This window comes from Rosa chinensis, chromosome 1, assembly GCF_002994745.2.
Source record: "Rosa chinensis cultivar Old Blush chromosome 1, RchiOBHm-V2, whole genome shotgun sequence".
In the NCBI taxonomy this organism is placed as follows: domain Eukaryota; kingdom Viridiplantae; phylum Streptophyta; class Magnoliopsida; order Rosales; family Rosaceae; genus Rosa; species Rosa chinensis.
The window spans coordinates 55,033,622-55,049,522 of NC_037088.1; the positions used below are offsets into that span (position 1 = coordinate 55,033,622).

General features: G+C 37.1%; 1 protein-coding gene across 1 annotated transcript; it reads left to right on the forward strand.

Moving 5' to 3' along the window:
* Positions 1-224: 224 nt before the first annotated feature.
* On the forward strand, positions 225-3,790 carry LOC112182714 (rhomboid-like protein 19). Its single transcript, XM_024321239.2, has 8 exons — positions 225-385; positions 471-595; positions 1,146-1,206; positions 1,327-1,493; positions 1,990-2,095; positions 2,192-2,394; positions 2,483-2,620; positions 3,389-3,790. Exons 1-8 carry the CDS (start codon positions 362-364, stop codon positions 3,489-3,491), a joined length of 927 nt encoding a protein of 308 aa, XP_024177007.1. The 5' UTR covers positions 225-361; the 3' UTR covers positions 3,492-3,790.
* Positions 3,791-15,901: the final 12,111 nt, after the last annotated feature.

A 15,901-nucleotide genomic window follows, 5' to 3' on the forward strand; every position in this document is an offset into this window, starting at 1 on the left:
TTAATACATATTCCTCAATTTCGGTTTTTCATTTAATCATGTCGCAATTTTGAACTTCTTGGATCTCATCCCACACGAGAAGATCCCATTACACCAATAACTAGATAAGTTTTAGTTCAACTCTAGTTGTAACTCCCCTAATTACACAAAAAAAAAAAAAAATGTAAAAAAGTAAAGTAGCAACCTTGTTACTCAATCCAACCCAAACTCAGTAATAAAGTCCCCATCTCACATATCATAAGTAGCGCCTTATTCCCCAAAACCCAATTTCACATTCACCTCAGCTCCTCCTTCTCCGATCCCGATCCACCTGATCACTCCGACCCCATCCAAATCCAACGGCCGACGGCCATCACCCGCCATGAGCACTCCGTCACTCGCAGGGGTGAGTAATTTCTCCTCTTTCTCTTCTGATTTCTGCAATTCCTGTTGCAAATACGACGCCGTTTTGAGATTGTTGGGTGGTGCAGGGCATGGGGGCCTTCTCTGGGTTCACTCGGCTATGCAAGGGCTTAGCGGTGGTCCTGATTGGAGGCCACATTGTCGTTCAGCTCCTCCCCGTCGCCGTTACTTACCTCGCCCTCATTCCCGCCAGGTATCCTTGACTTTTCATTTCCATATTGACCACAATTGTTTCAAAAGAATGCATCAATTTGAAATTTCCGATGTGGGATTTGTAGAGTTTGTGTGTTAATGTGTTTAATTGGGGTAAAGATTTGTGCTTTCAAGTGTTTGCTTATGGGGTTGATCTGGACCTGACCCTGCTTTGAGTAGCATTGTCTTAACATTCCCAAACACCAGAGCATTTTGGATTAGAAATTTGTTCCTTGTGTGTATTACAGGGGAAATGTAAAAGTGCAGAGGTTTAAATAGGTGGTATGATGTTATTAGCCAAGTATTCTCATCAATTTTACTACCCCTCTGCATTGTTCAACCCACTTTTATGTGTATTTCGTCGTATTACCTGTCCTGAAGTTCGCTTGTAATACTAGACTTAAAACCAGAATGTTTTGCGATTTGATTGTTGTATCACTATGCTTGTTATCCTACACTCCAATTAAGACTGACTTGTATCTTTTAGGTTTGTAACCTTCTTGACTTGAATGATGCATAACTTCACTCTCATTCAAACTTCTGTATTGTAGGACGATTCCTTTTGTCTGGAACCTCGTCACATCCGGTTACATTGAACAATCAATATTTGGGGTATAGGATTCTGGTTTCTGTAAGCAAATTCTTTGTGCTGTAATCATAAACTGGTGGAGACACTTGTACCCCATCAGTTCCAATTTTATTATTAAACTGACTCTCACACTTGTTTAACAGGTTGTTGTAAGCACTCTTGGTCTTCTTTTTATAGGGAAGCTGCTTGAACCTGTCTGGGGTTCCAGGGAGTTCTTGAAGTTTATCTTTGTAGTTAACTTCCTAACTTCCATATGCATTTTCATCACTGCCATTGCGCTGTACTACATCACAAGGAAGGAAACTTACCTGTAAGTACCAAGAAACCTTTAAACAAACAGAGAAATAACCAAACCCAAAATAAAAAAAATAAAAGAAAGACGAAGAAGAAGAAGAGAGAAATAATTAGTAGTAGTTATTTGGATATCAGTGGTTCATATCTCAGTCCTTTTTCTTCTTTCAACATGCTCAAGTCTTTTTATTTTTTTATGTCCTTTACCTCAAGATACCTATTGCATGTTAGGAATAAGAAGGACATCATACAATTAGTTAAACCCCATCCCATCCCATCCTTCCAGCATTGACAAACTCAAGTATGCAACTTATAGATGGAAGAAGTCACGATGAGCTAGTAGTCATTCTAATATAGATAGCAAAAAGTGTAATAGAGACTAGAGTCAACAGATCAAGAAGAGAACAGAAACCTTGTAAATATGCTAGCATTGCTTTCTCCCCCCCCCCCCCCCCTCTCCCTTTTTCTATCTTATCCTAGTTAATGCGATCTCATTTGGTTCATTTTTGTGCTAGATATATGCCTCTTTCTGGCTTCCATGGAGTCCTTTCAGGTTTTTTGGTTGGCATTAAGCAAATGATACCTGACCAAGAGTTGCCTTTATTGAAAATAAAAGCTAAGGTGTGCGCTTATGAAATTAACTTCTGATGGAAACTTTCTGCTGGTTGATGAATAGTTGTAGAACTCTGATTTGGTGTTGGTTTCAATCTTGTGCAGTGGTTACCATCTCTCTCACTACTGCTGTCCATTGCCATAAGCTTCTGGACAGCTGAGTCAGCAACATATCTTCCAATCTTGATATTTGGCACCTATATGAGCTGGATTTACCTTAGATACTGGCAGAGAAAACCAGAAACAAAACTCAAGGGTGATCCAAGTGAAGATTTTGCATTTTCTACATTCTTCCCTGAATTCTTGAGGTAATTATCGGTGCCATAATTATTGAACTCTTCCAATCAGCAGATGTGATAGTTGCCATCTCTCAAGTGTTTCTTGTTAATTCCACAGACCAGTCATTGATCCTGTTGCATCCATATTCCATCGGATGCTTTGTGGAAGATCTGAAGCCTCTAATGAAGCGCAAGGTTATACCGTGGGAGGGACCACATTGCCTGGATCTGACCCCATTGAGGCATCTAGAAGGAGGTACTGTTTCTGCTTTTGCACTGCATTTTGTATCAATCTCAGTGAACGAATAAGTACTGGACATTCTGGTATTCATTTTGGCAATTAAAAATTTTCTTAATCCCTATGGTAGTTTGCAAATAAAACATGAAATAGATTAATGGTACTTTGTTTGTGCATCGCTTTTAGAAAGTATTTAGCTTCATTTATGCAGTTCTTTCATTTACTTGACTAGATGCAATGAGGAGCCTTGCTGTAGGGAAAAGCAAGGTAGAGTGTGAGTTTGACTTGTGCTCTCAGAGTGATAGAAAATTGAGAAATAGAACAGGTCAGATAACTCAGAAGGTTTAGGGTAGCTGTTATTGTAGAGAAAACAAGAGATGGGATTGTAGAAGTGAGAGGAGAAGCTAGAGAAGAGATTTAAGGAGGAGATTTGGAGGCACCAAGCCTTCAACAACACTCAGTTTTCATTCATTACGATCTGCCTGTTTTACAGAAAGTAGCCTTATAGGTTTGAAATACATCTCCCTTAGACTCTTAACATACCAAAAGAATTTATAAGAAGGGAACATTCAAGTACTTAAAGATATGTACTTAAATAACAAGTGTCAGAAATTGTCCTCTCCACAGCCTTTTGGGTTTCAATTAAATTTGTAAGCTTGAGCGTAATATATCAATTCACTTTTGCTAGGAAGCCAATTTTGACTTTAATGTTATTGCCTAAGGTTGCCTTGTGAAATTGCATTTGTTAATAGCACATTGATTTTGTGATTGAATTGGCTCTTGCAGGGAAAGAGGGGCACGAGCACTGGAAGAAAGACTAGCAGCTGAGAGATTGGGTGCAGCAACGGGTACAGAAGAGCTGGGAAGAGATGCCACAGAGAATGTATAGTTGCTTGGACTGCTCGGATTCTGTCAACAACTCGAATGTGCATTATATGTGTTGACTTCAGAGATTTTTTGGTGTTTGAGGAAAAAGCTTTTCTCCTTTTCTTTTCCTCTCTCCCTGGAGGATCCTTTTGCTATACTTCATATGGATATTGAGTGGAACTTGTTCGTTGTCATTTTGTCATATGTTTGTACAAAAACCTTGGATTGATGGCTTCAGATGTAACCTAACAGACTATTAAATTGTTCTAATGCCTTTGAGATTCTTCCACATGATGAGTTCGAGGCATAAATCTATAGCTATACTATGACGAATTTCTCTAAATCCAGGCATAAATCATATAGTTATAAAGCTTGATCAATTGGGCTCTAGAATTTCTGAACTGTGTCTTGATCTTCTGCTATGTTCTAATACAATTATGTCTGGCAATTTAAAAACAAATAATACAAAGTATACCTTACTGAGGAGTAATTCAATATTTTGTGATTCCTGTGATAGGACCATATATTGAAACAGAAACTCATTTGAATAACTATTTTGCCTTACCATCTGTAGTGGTTGAAGCAAGAAATGAAAGAAAGCGACACACTATATCCCGTGGAGAAAAAGCAGCCACCAACCCTTTAGAAGTAGAGAAATAGTAATCAAATTCATTGAACAAAGTTACAACAACTTATTGTCAGTATTTCTCAATTATTTTTGGCAGAACAGTATTTCTCAATTATATAAGGCCAATATCAACAGAGTTTCCCAAGGGGAAGAACCTGATTGCCTTCGGCTTCTTCTAGATTGGCCAAAACGACCAAGGTCTTCATGTTCAAAGAACTTCTAATGCTCAGTGACAAAGTATCTATGATTTTAAACTACCCTGCCCACAAGAAGAAATAAACAGCTTATTTAATCTTTCTTTTTGTTCATCTCTCCAATCAAGGTGATTATCATATTAATTACCCTCATGAAAACGTAAAAATGGATTTGTGTATCTTTATGTCACCTACTATGATAGATGCTCTCATCCTTTGCCTATTCATTGTATATGGCTAATAATACGAAAACATGAATCTTAGATTACTCATATATCTTACATTAAATCATTAAATTATATCTCAGGTTTTGTTTTGTTTTTTTTGTTTTTCACATTACTATTTAATATTGTATTCACTAGCATAAATGCAAAATGGAATATTGATATGGTAAGTAGTAGGAGTGGGGAATTTTAATAACCATTTACACAATTTTAGGGTTAATTAACCCCACTTACCCAAACACTCTAAAAGATTGCCAAGTACACAATATTTTATATATATTTTGCCCACTTACCCAATTAAATATTTTTTTAATTAATTTTTATTTATTTTTAGGATAATTTTGCCCTCACATTCTTTGTCACTTAGAGAGAGAAGTCATCGGAGCCCTCGCTGGACTCCTGTGACGGGTGGCCGGCCTCGGAATCTGGCAACTGGTGACCGGAATCCGACAACCGGTCACCGGATTCCGGCGTCTGATTTTATTGCCCCTAATAACACCCAGTAATCATATTATTGCCCCCTAGTAATCATATTATTGATTCCCAATAATCGTATTATTGCCCCTAGTAATCATATTATTGACCTCCAATAATCGTGTTATTGCCCCCCAGTAATCGTATTATTGCCCCACAATAATCATGTTAATGCCCCCCAATAATCGTATTATTGCCAACACATATACAAAAATATACATCATTTTTACATATTTTCACATACTTTTGGATACCACCACAGAAGAAGAAATATGTTAGAGCTGAATTGTAGTCAGATGCCAACACATATACAACAAGTCGATCTGATGCCAACACATTAAAAAGTTCATCAAAACAAACAATGAAAAAAAAAATTTGATTTGGGCACAGGTCGTCTTCTCTCTTCTTTCCGGTTGCAGATCCGGAACTTGGCGAGACAACACGAGGACATGCAGCGCCGTCACGAGCTCACCGGAGCCTCCGTTGTGAAGTGAGCTAGGGTCGGAAACTTTGGGTTCGAACGTCGGTTCGTCTTCTGAGATCAGATCGTCGGTGCTTTAGAGCTCCGCCTCGCTCAGCCCAGACGAACGATGACCTGCAGCGCAGTTGCCAGAGCCAGCCTTGAGGGTAGCTACCTGAGGCAGCTGCCTCAGGCCACCAAGCTTTTGGGGGGCCTTTGAAGATTTGAGTTCCAGTATGCTTAGTATAATATATATCAACTTTGCGAGTTTGAAACTGGCTGGTTGTGTTAGTGCGGTGGTGATGTGGTCTTTGCTCTATCTTGGTAATTGGGGTTCGACTCCTCATGATGACTTTTGAGACCTGACTGTTTCCTTCTTTTGTTTTACATTTTCAGTTCATGTTTTTCTTTTATAATCTATAAACAGTAACATAATTTTTATTATATACTTTTTTCTTGATATTATTTTATAATGGAAAAATGATTTTCTTTAGCTATTTGAAAAAAAAATTATTTAAACTTCATGTAAGGCCACATTTTACTATTTCCCTCAGGCCTATACAATCTCAGGACCGGCCCTAGCAATCGCGACCTCACCGGAACCTCCGTCGTGGAGTGAGCCGGGGTCGGAGATGTCGGGTTCGAACGTTGGTTTGTCTTCCAAGATCAGATCGCCGGTGCTTTGGAGCTCCACCCCACTCAGCCTAGATGAACAACGACCTGCAACGCCGTTGCGAGCTCAACGGAGCCTCAGTCGTGAGTGGCTGGGGTCAGAGACGTCGGGTTCGAAATCTGTCTCGGGGGTGGGGGGAGAGAGATCGAGAGCGAGAGAGGTGTGCATCCGATCCAGAAGTCCAGATCTGTAGACATGGAGAGAGAGAGAGAGAGAGAGAGAGAGAGAGAGAGAGAGAGAGAGAGAGAGAGAGAGAGAGAGAGAGAGAGAGAGAGAGAGTCTAAGACGAGTTGAGAGAAAGAGAGAGAGAAAGAGAGAGAGAAATCGTTGGGGGGGGGGGAGGAGAGAGAGAATGGATCGAAGAGGAGAGGGGGGGGAGAGAGAGAGAGTCTGAGAGACAGATGAGTGTAATTATTAATTAAAATGAGGGAAATTTTGTCAATAGATCTTAGATTGGGTAAATGGGAGTAAAAAACTCTTAGTGGAGTATGTGGGCAATTATTAGCCCAAAATTGTGTAAACGGTCATTATCCCAATTAAAAAAGTTATAGATAAAGGGAAGAACTATAGTTTTAATGTTTTATTTAGCAATAATTAGAATCTAAAAAACATATTGAATTGGTAAAATATATGTTGAAATGTTGAATTATAGTCAACATTATCGGAATTCAGTTTTGGAAGAAAGTATGGCCTTCTTGGCTCAACAAGTTGGTGTCGATTTATCCCAGATCGGAGCGAGTTGGTGTGGCCGGCTGTTTGTTGCCTGGTGGTGATGGCATCGATGGGATCTGCTCATTTGGATCCGATTTGGTTTGGGAGGATTGAACCCGATTTGGGCTACATCAAGCGGGAGTGAAATTTAAAGTAAGTTCAAGCGGGAGTGAAATTTAAAGTAAGTTCAAGCAAAAGAAGATTCAGCTTTAGATTCATTGATGAGTTTTTGGAGATTCCAAGGTCACCATTTTAGGTCAGACAAATTCTATAATCAAGACTCTTCTTGCCTACGAGCAATGCGAATTTCCAACAGAACCTTATCTATATTCTTATGCTCTGATCCTTGATTCTTTAGTCAACACCCCAAAAAATGTGGATTTTCTAGTTGACTCTGGTGTTCTGGAACATCATCTTGAAGACAGCAAGCAGGTTTGTCGTATGATCAATGTTCTCTACAATGGAATGATGTTTTATGGTGATAATTTCATATATGTTGAAATGTTGAATTATAGTCAACATTATTGGAATTCAGTGTTGGAAGAAAGTATGGCCTTCTTGGCTCAATGAGTTGGTGTCGATTTATCCCAGATCGGAGCGAGTTGGTGTGGCCGGGCTGTTTGTTGCCTGGTGGTGATGGCATCGCTGGGATCTGCTCGTTTGGATCCGATCTGGTTTGGGAGGATTGAACCCGATTTGGGGATGGACGGAGTCAAGTTAGAGGCGGTGGCGACGCTGCCGTTGGTGGGATGGCAAGGTGGTACAAGCTGGGGATGGCGTCATGCATACTGCAGTCTTCATATGAGGCTTGGGCTTGGATTAAAAGACATAATTTTTTTGGTCTGGGTGGGGTAACTAAGCAGATTATCAGTTTCAAAAAAAAGAAACGTTTCCTATTCCCATAAGGAGGCCTCTCATTCGTAACTTGTTTCCTATTCTCACAGGAGGACGTTTCCTTCACAACTTAGGCCATCTCCAATCGTGAAGGTCTAAAATATACCATGGTCTAAAATTTTAGACCTTTGAAAGGTACTATTCAACTATTCATCCAAATAGTGAGGTCTATAATTTTTCCAACTCCAATCATTCGAGGTCTAAATTATAGACTTTAATATATTTTATTATTTTTAATTTGTATACTTCAAAATTATAAGTGTTTTCAGTTATATTACTAATTCAAGTATACTTAGAATTATTTTTAGAGACAAAAATATAATTTTAATGATTGAAGAAATCTTACTATATTGTTAGATAAGACTTTTCGAGTCCACGTGTCGATTCATACACAACTCTACAGATTACCGATTAGATTTTATCTAATCAAATTTATAAAATTAAAGATTTCATAAAATCAAATTTATTAAAAAAAAAAAGGAACTGTTGGTAGGTTGAAAAAACTCAAATTGAGTTTTGGATCAATTATGCAATTATGCAATTTGTAGCTTAATGTGGGCCACCTTTGGTGGTCTATATTTAGACCAAGAAGTGGACTTTAGACCTCCATGGAGCATTTTTGTAATAGACCCAATCCATGATTGGAGATGGGTTTTGCTCAACCATGGTCTAAATTATGGACTTTGAACCTTCTATTGGAGATAGTCTTATATCCTATATTCTCATGAGAAGGACCTTCTATTCCTGAGTTCTATATATAAGCAGTAACTAAGCTACAAGTTAAATATTCGAACTCTTAATCGTTCATTTTGAGAATATGATAAACGATTAAGAGTTTGCTTATAAATCGTTCCTCCTCTTAATCCCCTACCATATCTTTGAGATGCAAATACATGAGGTTTTTATCTTGAGGATGATCATGTGGAGCTGAATGAGGCATTAGGAAGACGGTCACAATACTCGAGCTTCGGAGAAGTGAGTAATCCGAAGCAATTTTGAAGCATATAACAAGGCTCGACTAGCCATCAAAAGGCCAATAAACCTCGCAAGATGTCATGAGCTTCTTGGGATTAAGTGGTCTCCCAAAAATACAATCATTCTCAGATACCAACTCACTGTAATAACCCCTCAACAACAGTTCAATGAGGAAAATAACATCATAAGTAATCATTCTAGCAAAATCATCATTGACTTGATTCATAAACTCTCGCAAGTGTACGAATCGTTGTCAAGTAAGGGAAATATTAAAACCTTGATTATCGTACCTCAGGGATTAGGTGTTGGACCTAACTGAGGTAATTGGCGCTAGAATAACTTAAAAGCATACAATAAAAAATAAAAGTAAAATAATATTCACAAGGTACCAAGCCTCGGCAATGCTCAGCTTAGCTCACACTAAGTCTAATCAAAGCCACTAACTTGTACCCCAAATGAGTTATGCACAATGGAATGTAGTATTTTGTTTGGGAGTTTTGAATTGGGAATTAACTAAATTAAATGCAAACTAAAATAAAAGCAAACAGCTAATTATCAAGCAAGAAATTAAAATTCAGATTTCAAATTAATGGGAATTGAACATGGGAGTGTCGGGTGATTTACACTAACTATCTTGCAAATATCGATACCAATTTCACAAATGCATGCATTTCCTATATGTGTCGAGTCCCGTATCTAGTACCGGTTAAGGCTACTAAACTAATTATCCTTTCGGTGTATTGACTATGCTGGTTAAGGCCACAATCAACTCTCTAATTTGGACATTATGCCTGTTAAGGCCGCAATATCCAAAATTAGTGGCCTAGAGAGCAAGATAATAGAGACTCAAGTAAGCTTAGCTACAATTAAGCTAGCTAATGGTTACCACACTTAAATCCTAGATGCAACAAGACCAATAAGTTGTCAATTTATCAATCTACTCATCACAATTGCCTGCAACATAATTTCAAAGGGTGACAAAGCCTAGAAACATACTTCTAAGGACCAATAAATTCGGATTTAAAGCATACACAATGGAAATTGCATTTATTAAAATTAAAGCATCAATATTTATACAAAATGAGTTAGGCCTTCACAACCCTAACTCCCAAAATTGAACTACTCACTACCCATACTCAAATGCATAAGAAATTAAGAGAAATGATAGAGGAGAGAGGGAACACAAGCTAGGCTCACAATTTGCTATAGGCAAACATGAACCCAACTTGAAATTAAGCCCCTACTCTTTACCAAAAGTAAAATCTCTTTGTGTTGATGAGCAATTGATAGTGTGGGTAGTAAAAGCCCTTTGATTTTCTTTGGAAAATGGTGGAGAATGATAAATTGGGTAAGGAGGTTCTTGGTGAGGTGATGAAGGAAGGGTAAAGGAATATGAAAATAGGGTGCGGCTACTGTTTGGGGAGAGGAAGGATGAATGGGGTCTGCAGCTCTGCTCTTGGTTCCTCTGTTAAGAAGAGAATATGATGAATATATAGTGAGACATAGGTGGCAGCCTTGTGGTCTAGAGGAAGATAATGGGTAAGAGACACGTGGTTGGTGGTGATGAGATGAAAAGGAAAATTGGCATGCTGCACGTACATTTGATCTGATGACCAACATTCAATTAACCAAATGGTTAATTGATAAGAGAAAGGTGCTGCATGACAATCAAACCATTGGTAACAAATTAATTAACTAATCAATCAATGATTGATTAATTAATTGGCCACTATTTATTAATCTTTCTTCTTCTTTTTCATAGCGTTGACCACAGTTGATGGTGACAACAATTTCATCCTTTTGTCTAATTACTCCAATTTGCACAATTTCGCACTATTTTATCTTATTTCCGCAACTCCGCTTATTTCCTACAAAATAAATAAAAGTGGATTAGTTACATAATAATTGACTTAAAGATTAACTTAATTATAGTGTTTTAGATACAATTACATGCATAGAAATGCGTGTAATCACACCCCCACACTTGAACTTTGCTTGTCCTCAAGCAAACTAAATGAAATCTAATCCGAAAATCTACTAACTCACAAATATAAAAGAAGTGTAGTATTAGCCTTTCCAACCATAACCCTCGGAGAACTAATTATGTATATGACCATGAGGTTGACAAAGCACAAGATAAGATTTTTAAATTTGTAAGGCAATTAAGATGCACATGTGAGAAATGCTCAAGTATATGCACGTGTTGACCATGTGTCAAATCCATATATATGCTCAAGTCCATGTCTCGTCATTGGGGTTGGAAAGGCATTATCCACTAAAATATAATTACAAAAAGCTAATCTAATTTATATATATATATATATATATATTTTTTTTTTATAGGGCACCCGAGCCCTCACCCCCACACTTAAAACCAACATTGTCCTCAATGTTGTCAAGTGAGCTCGAAAGCTAAATCCATGTTGGATTTATGCATGAGAGTGAAGTCCAGGCGAAGACACAAAAATTAACTATCAAAATGAAAATCTAAATGCGGAGAAAAAGTGATGGAAACCCCCTTTGTAGACACCTCCATTGCTCACGACCCTTGGAGAAGACCAATATGAGACACCAACCTCAAGGCACAAAGCCTTGACTTCCTTTCGTATACTCCATAATAGCTCAAGGTGCTCATAAAATGTTCGACTCAATTTTGAACATCAAATGTCCTAGAGCGATGTGTCACCCAATAGGCCACTTCAAAGAATAAGGACATGGGTCCTCCATTAAGCTCATCGCCTTGATCTTATCAATCCACGACCCAAAATTGTCCTCCATGACCTCCATATAAGAATTGTAGCTCAAAATATCTCCTTATTATCCACACCTCAAGCACCTCCCTACCTCCCAAAAATGATAAGAAAGAAACTACAACATACTACCAACAAACAAAGAAAACATCACAAGTATTGCTAGGGTTGCCTCCCTAGCGAGCGCTTTGTTTAAGGACTTCATTGCCGGTCCATAGAGTTTTTTATTATTTAAGAAGCATCATCAAGGTAAGTCACCTCATGATGAGAATCAATAGTGGAGTCATGATAAGGTTTAAGCCGGTGCCCATTAACCTTGAAAGTTCTCCCATCATGAGGAATTAACTAAATTAAATGTAAACTAAAATAAAAGCAAATAACTAATTATCAAGCAAGAAATTAAAATTCGGATATTGTGGCCTTAACCGGCGTAATGCCCAAATTAGAGACCTAGAGAGCAAGATAATAGAGACTCAAGTAAGCTTAGCTACAATTAAGCTAGCTAATGGTTACCACACTTAAATCCTAGATGCAACAAGACCAATAAGTTGTCAATTTATCAATCTACTCATCACAATTGCCCACAATATAATTTCAAAAGGTGACAAAGCCTAGAAACATGTTTCTAAGGACCAATAAATTCATATGTAAAGCATACACAATGGAAATTGCATTTATTAAAATTAAAGCATCAATATTTATACAAGATGAGTTAGGGCTTTACAACCCTAACTCCCAAAATTGAACTACTCACTACCCATACTCAAATACATAAGAAATTAAGAGAAATGATAGAGGAGAGAGGGAACACAAGCTAGGCTCATAATTTGCTATAGGCAAACATGAATCCAACTTGAAATTAAGCCCCTACTCTTTACCAAAAGTAAAATATCTTTGTGTTGATGAGCAATTGATGGTGTGGGTAGTAAAAGCCCTTTGATTTTCTTTGGAAAATGGTGGAGAATGATAAATTGGGTGAGGAGGTTCTTGGTGAGGTGAAGGAATCTTGGTGAGGTGATGAAGGAAGGGTAAAGGAATATGAAAATAGGGTGCGGCTACTGTTTGGGGAGAGGAAGGATGAATGGGGTCTGCGGCTCTGCTCTTGGTTCCCCCGTTAAGAAGAGAATAGGATGAATATATAGTGAGACATGGGTGGCAGCCTAGTGGTCTAGAGGAAGATAATGGGTAAGGGACACGTGGTTGGTGGTGATGAGATGAAAAAGAAAATTGGCGTGCTGTGCACGTACATTTGATTTGATGGCCAACATTCAATTAACCAAATGGTTAATTGATAAGAGAAAGGTGCTGCATGACAATCAAATCATTGGTAACAAATTAATTAACTAATCAATCATTTGATTGATTAATTAATTAACCACTATTTATTAATCTTTCTTCTTCTTCTCTTTTTTTTTTCATAGCTTTGACCACAGTTAACGGCGACGACAATTTCATCCTTTTGTCGAATTACTCCAATTTGCACAATTTCGCATCATTTTATCTTATTTCCGCAACTCCGCTTATTTCTTACAAAATAAATAAAAGTGGATTAGTTACAGAATAATTGACTTAAAGATTAACTTAATTATAGTGTTTTAGATACAATTACATGCATAGAAATGCCTGTCATAAATCATCGTTGACCTTAATATTCTCCATATAATACATGCGCAACATTACACATCTGGAGGCTACCTTTGATACCAGATAATCTTAAAATTGTACCGGATCCAAAAACTTTTTATGTAAGAGTCTTTGAGTCATTCAGCGGGCTTTAAGGCTTCCTTACCACGATGAAGTAGCCCTATAGAGATTACATGAGGTGTAAAGGATTCTGTATTTGAATGTCTCACTCAGTATAGAACTCGATAGATACAACGAAAAATACGCGGAATATCCCTAACCCCCTCGTGGTTGGGGATATGGAGAATATTAAGGTCTATGATGATGATTTTGCTAGAATGATTACTTATGATGCTATTTTCCTCATTGAACTGTTGTTGAGGGTTATTACAGTGAGTTGGTATTTGAGAATGATTGTATTTTTGGGAGACCATATTTGATATTGGATATATGACATGATCTGATGTTACTTGAAAATTAAGTACCGTTCTTCCTTCTGGACTTTCTTTGTCTAGAGTTCATCACTACTTCTAATGGAATGCATCAGAGGCCCTCAATGTTTTTTCTCGCCCATCACCTATTTGTTAGATGTGACATGAATATAGAAGGAGATAGGCAGGAGAACGTCGTTTTAATTCTCTATCATCAAGTAGAAGTGAAACATCTTGTTGATCTACTTAGAAGGTTATTGATACTCCTAACCATGTTGAGCTCACCAGAGGTAGGGACTCCTCAAGATTTTCCTAGCGCCATTGAGCTACATCAAACGGGAGTGAAATTTAAAGTAAGTTCAAGCAAAAGCATCTTCAGCTTCAGATTCATTGATGAGTTTTTGGAGATTCCCAAGGTCACCATTTTCGATCAGACAAATTCTATAATCAAGAATCTTCTTGCCTACGAGCAATGCGAATTTCCAACAGAACCTTATCTATATTCTTATGCTCTGGTCCTTGATTCTTTAGTCAACACCCCAAAGGATGTAGATTTTCCTAGTTGACTCTGGTGTTCTGGAACATCATCTTGAAGACAGCAAGCAGGTTTGTCGTATGATCAATGGTCTCTCCAATGGAATGATGTTTTATGGTGATAATTTCATCTACGGTAACGTCTGTCAACTTTTGCTCGCTGGTTTCCTCTTCCTCTAGAGTGAAGAATGGCAATTGATTTTCAGGTAACATCAAATCATACCATAAATCTCATATCAAGTTTGGTCTTCCAAAGCTACAATCTTTCTCCCTTACAAAATCACCATAATAAGACCTCAACAACACTTCAATGATGAATACAACATCATGAAGAATCATTTTAGCAAAATCATCACCAAAGAGCATAATATCATCCATATAATACTTACGCAACCTTACATGTCGAGCATTTATCTTAGGTATTAGATTCTTAAGCTAAAATTATTTCGATATAAAAAAATCATCCGGCAATTCTTCTTAAGTTGTTCAATGGCTTTTAAAGCTTCCTCACCATGATGAAGTAGTCCTATAGAGACTAAATGCGGTGTAAAAACATCTTAATTTGGATGTCTCAGTCGTTAATGAACTCGATAGATATAACGCTCACGATTTGGAATTGAGAAAGTTCCTTAGTATACAATACTCCCAAAAAAAAAATGCAATTGTTATTGCTCTCCTTGAAGTATCCATTTCCCTGTTAAGAAAATTCGGTGAGAAAATCAGGAATTGGCAAAAATATTAGCCGAGTTTCAGTAAAATCTCATCCTACAATCATAACCCATAATAAATCAAATATTTACATTTTCATAATAAACCCTAAATTTCTTTGTAAATATTTGATTTATTTTAAGTTATGATTGTAGGATGAGATTGTATTAGAACTCGGCTAATATTTTTATCAATTCCTAATTTTCTCACCGGATTTTGGGTGATGATTGTACAATAACCCACTAACATTTCTGCCAATTTCTGATTTTTTAAAACTGATTTTCTTTATAGGAGAAAGAACACTTCAAGGAGAACACAAATAATTTTAGGATGATGTCTACGAATAAACTAATTGTCAAGATAAAACACTAATTAAAAATAGGACTAAATACTTGTTACTCCTCATATTTTTGCATGAAAAACAGTTTAGTCCAAAATTTTAAAATTAAACTTTTTAGTCCTTATTCTTTCTAATTCCCACACAACAGGTCCTAAAATGACTATTATACCCCTCACTTTTTATTTTTTTATTTTTCTCTTTTTTTTTTTCTGCCTCTCTCTCTCTCTACACACACACGCACACGTGTGTGTACATATATATATATATATATATATATATATATATAATATATATATATATATATATATATATCTCTCTCTCTCTCTCTCTCCCCCCCATTCTCCTTGAAGTGAAAAAATCATGAATTGGCAGAAATATTAGCCGGCTTCCAATATAATCTCATCCTACAATCATAACCCAGACTAAACCAAATATTTACATTTCCTTGATGCTCTGGAATTCCAACAAAGACTAAAAGAACAAGTACAATATAAACACATACATTTCCTTGATGCCTTGAAATTCCAACAAAGACTGAAAAAAAAAGCACAACAAAAACACAGAGACAGATGTGCCTAAAAAACAAAAATTGTTATGGAAGAATATACACAAGCATCACACTAAAATAATGAGGAAATAATAGAAACTATTTAATAAAGTAAGTGTACAGTCATAGCAATCAATATGGTCCCTAATTGAATTTGGGCAAACTTAGATTGCAAATCTTCATTGGAATTAGTCTGAAAAAGGAAATAATAGAGCGAATAGGACTCTTTTGATGCCATAGAAATTGAAACAACAAGAAACTAAAGC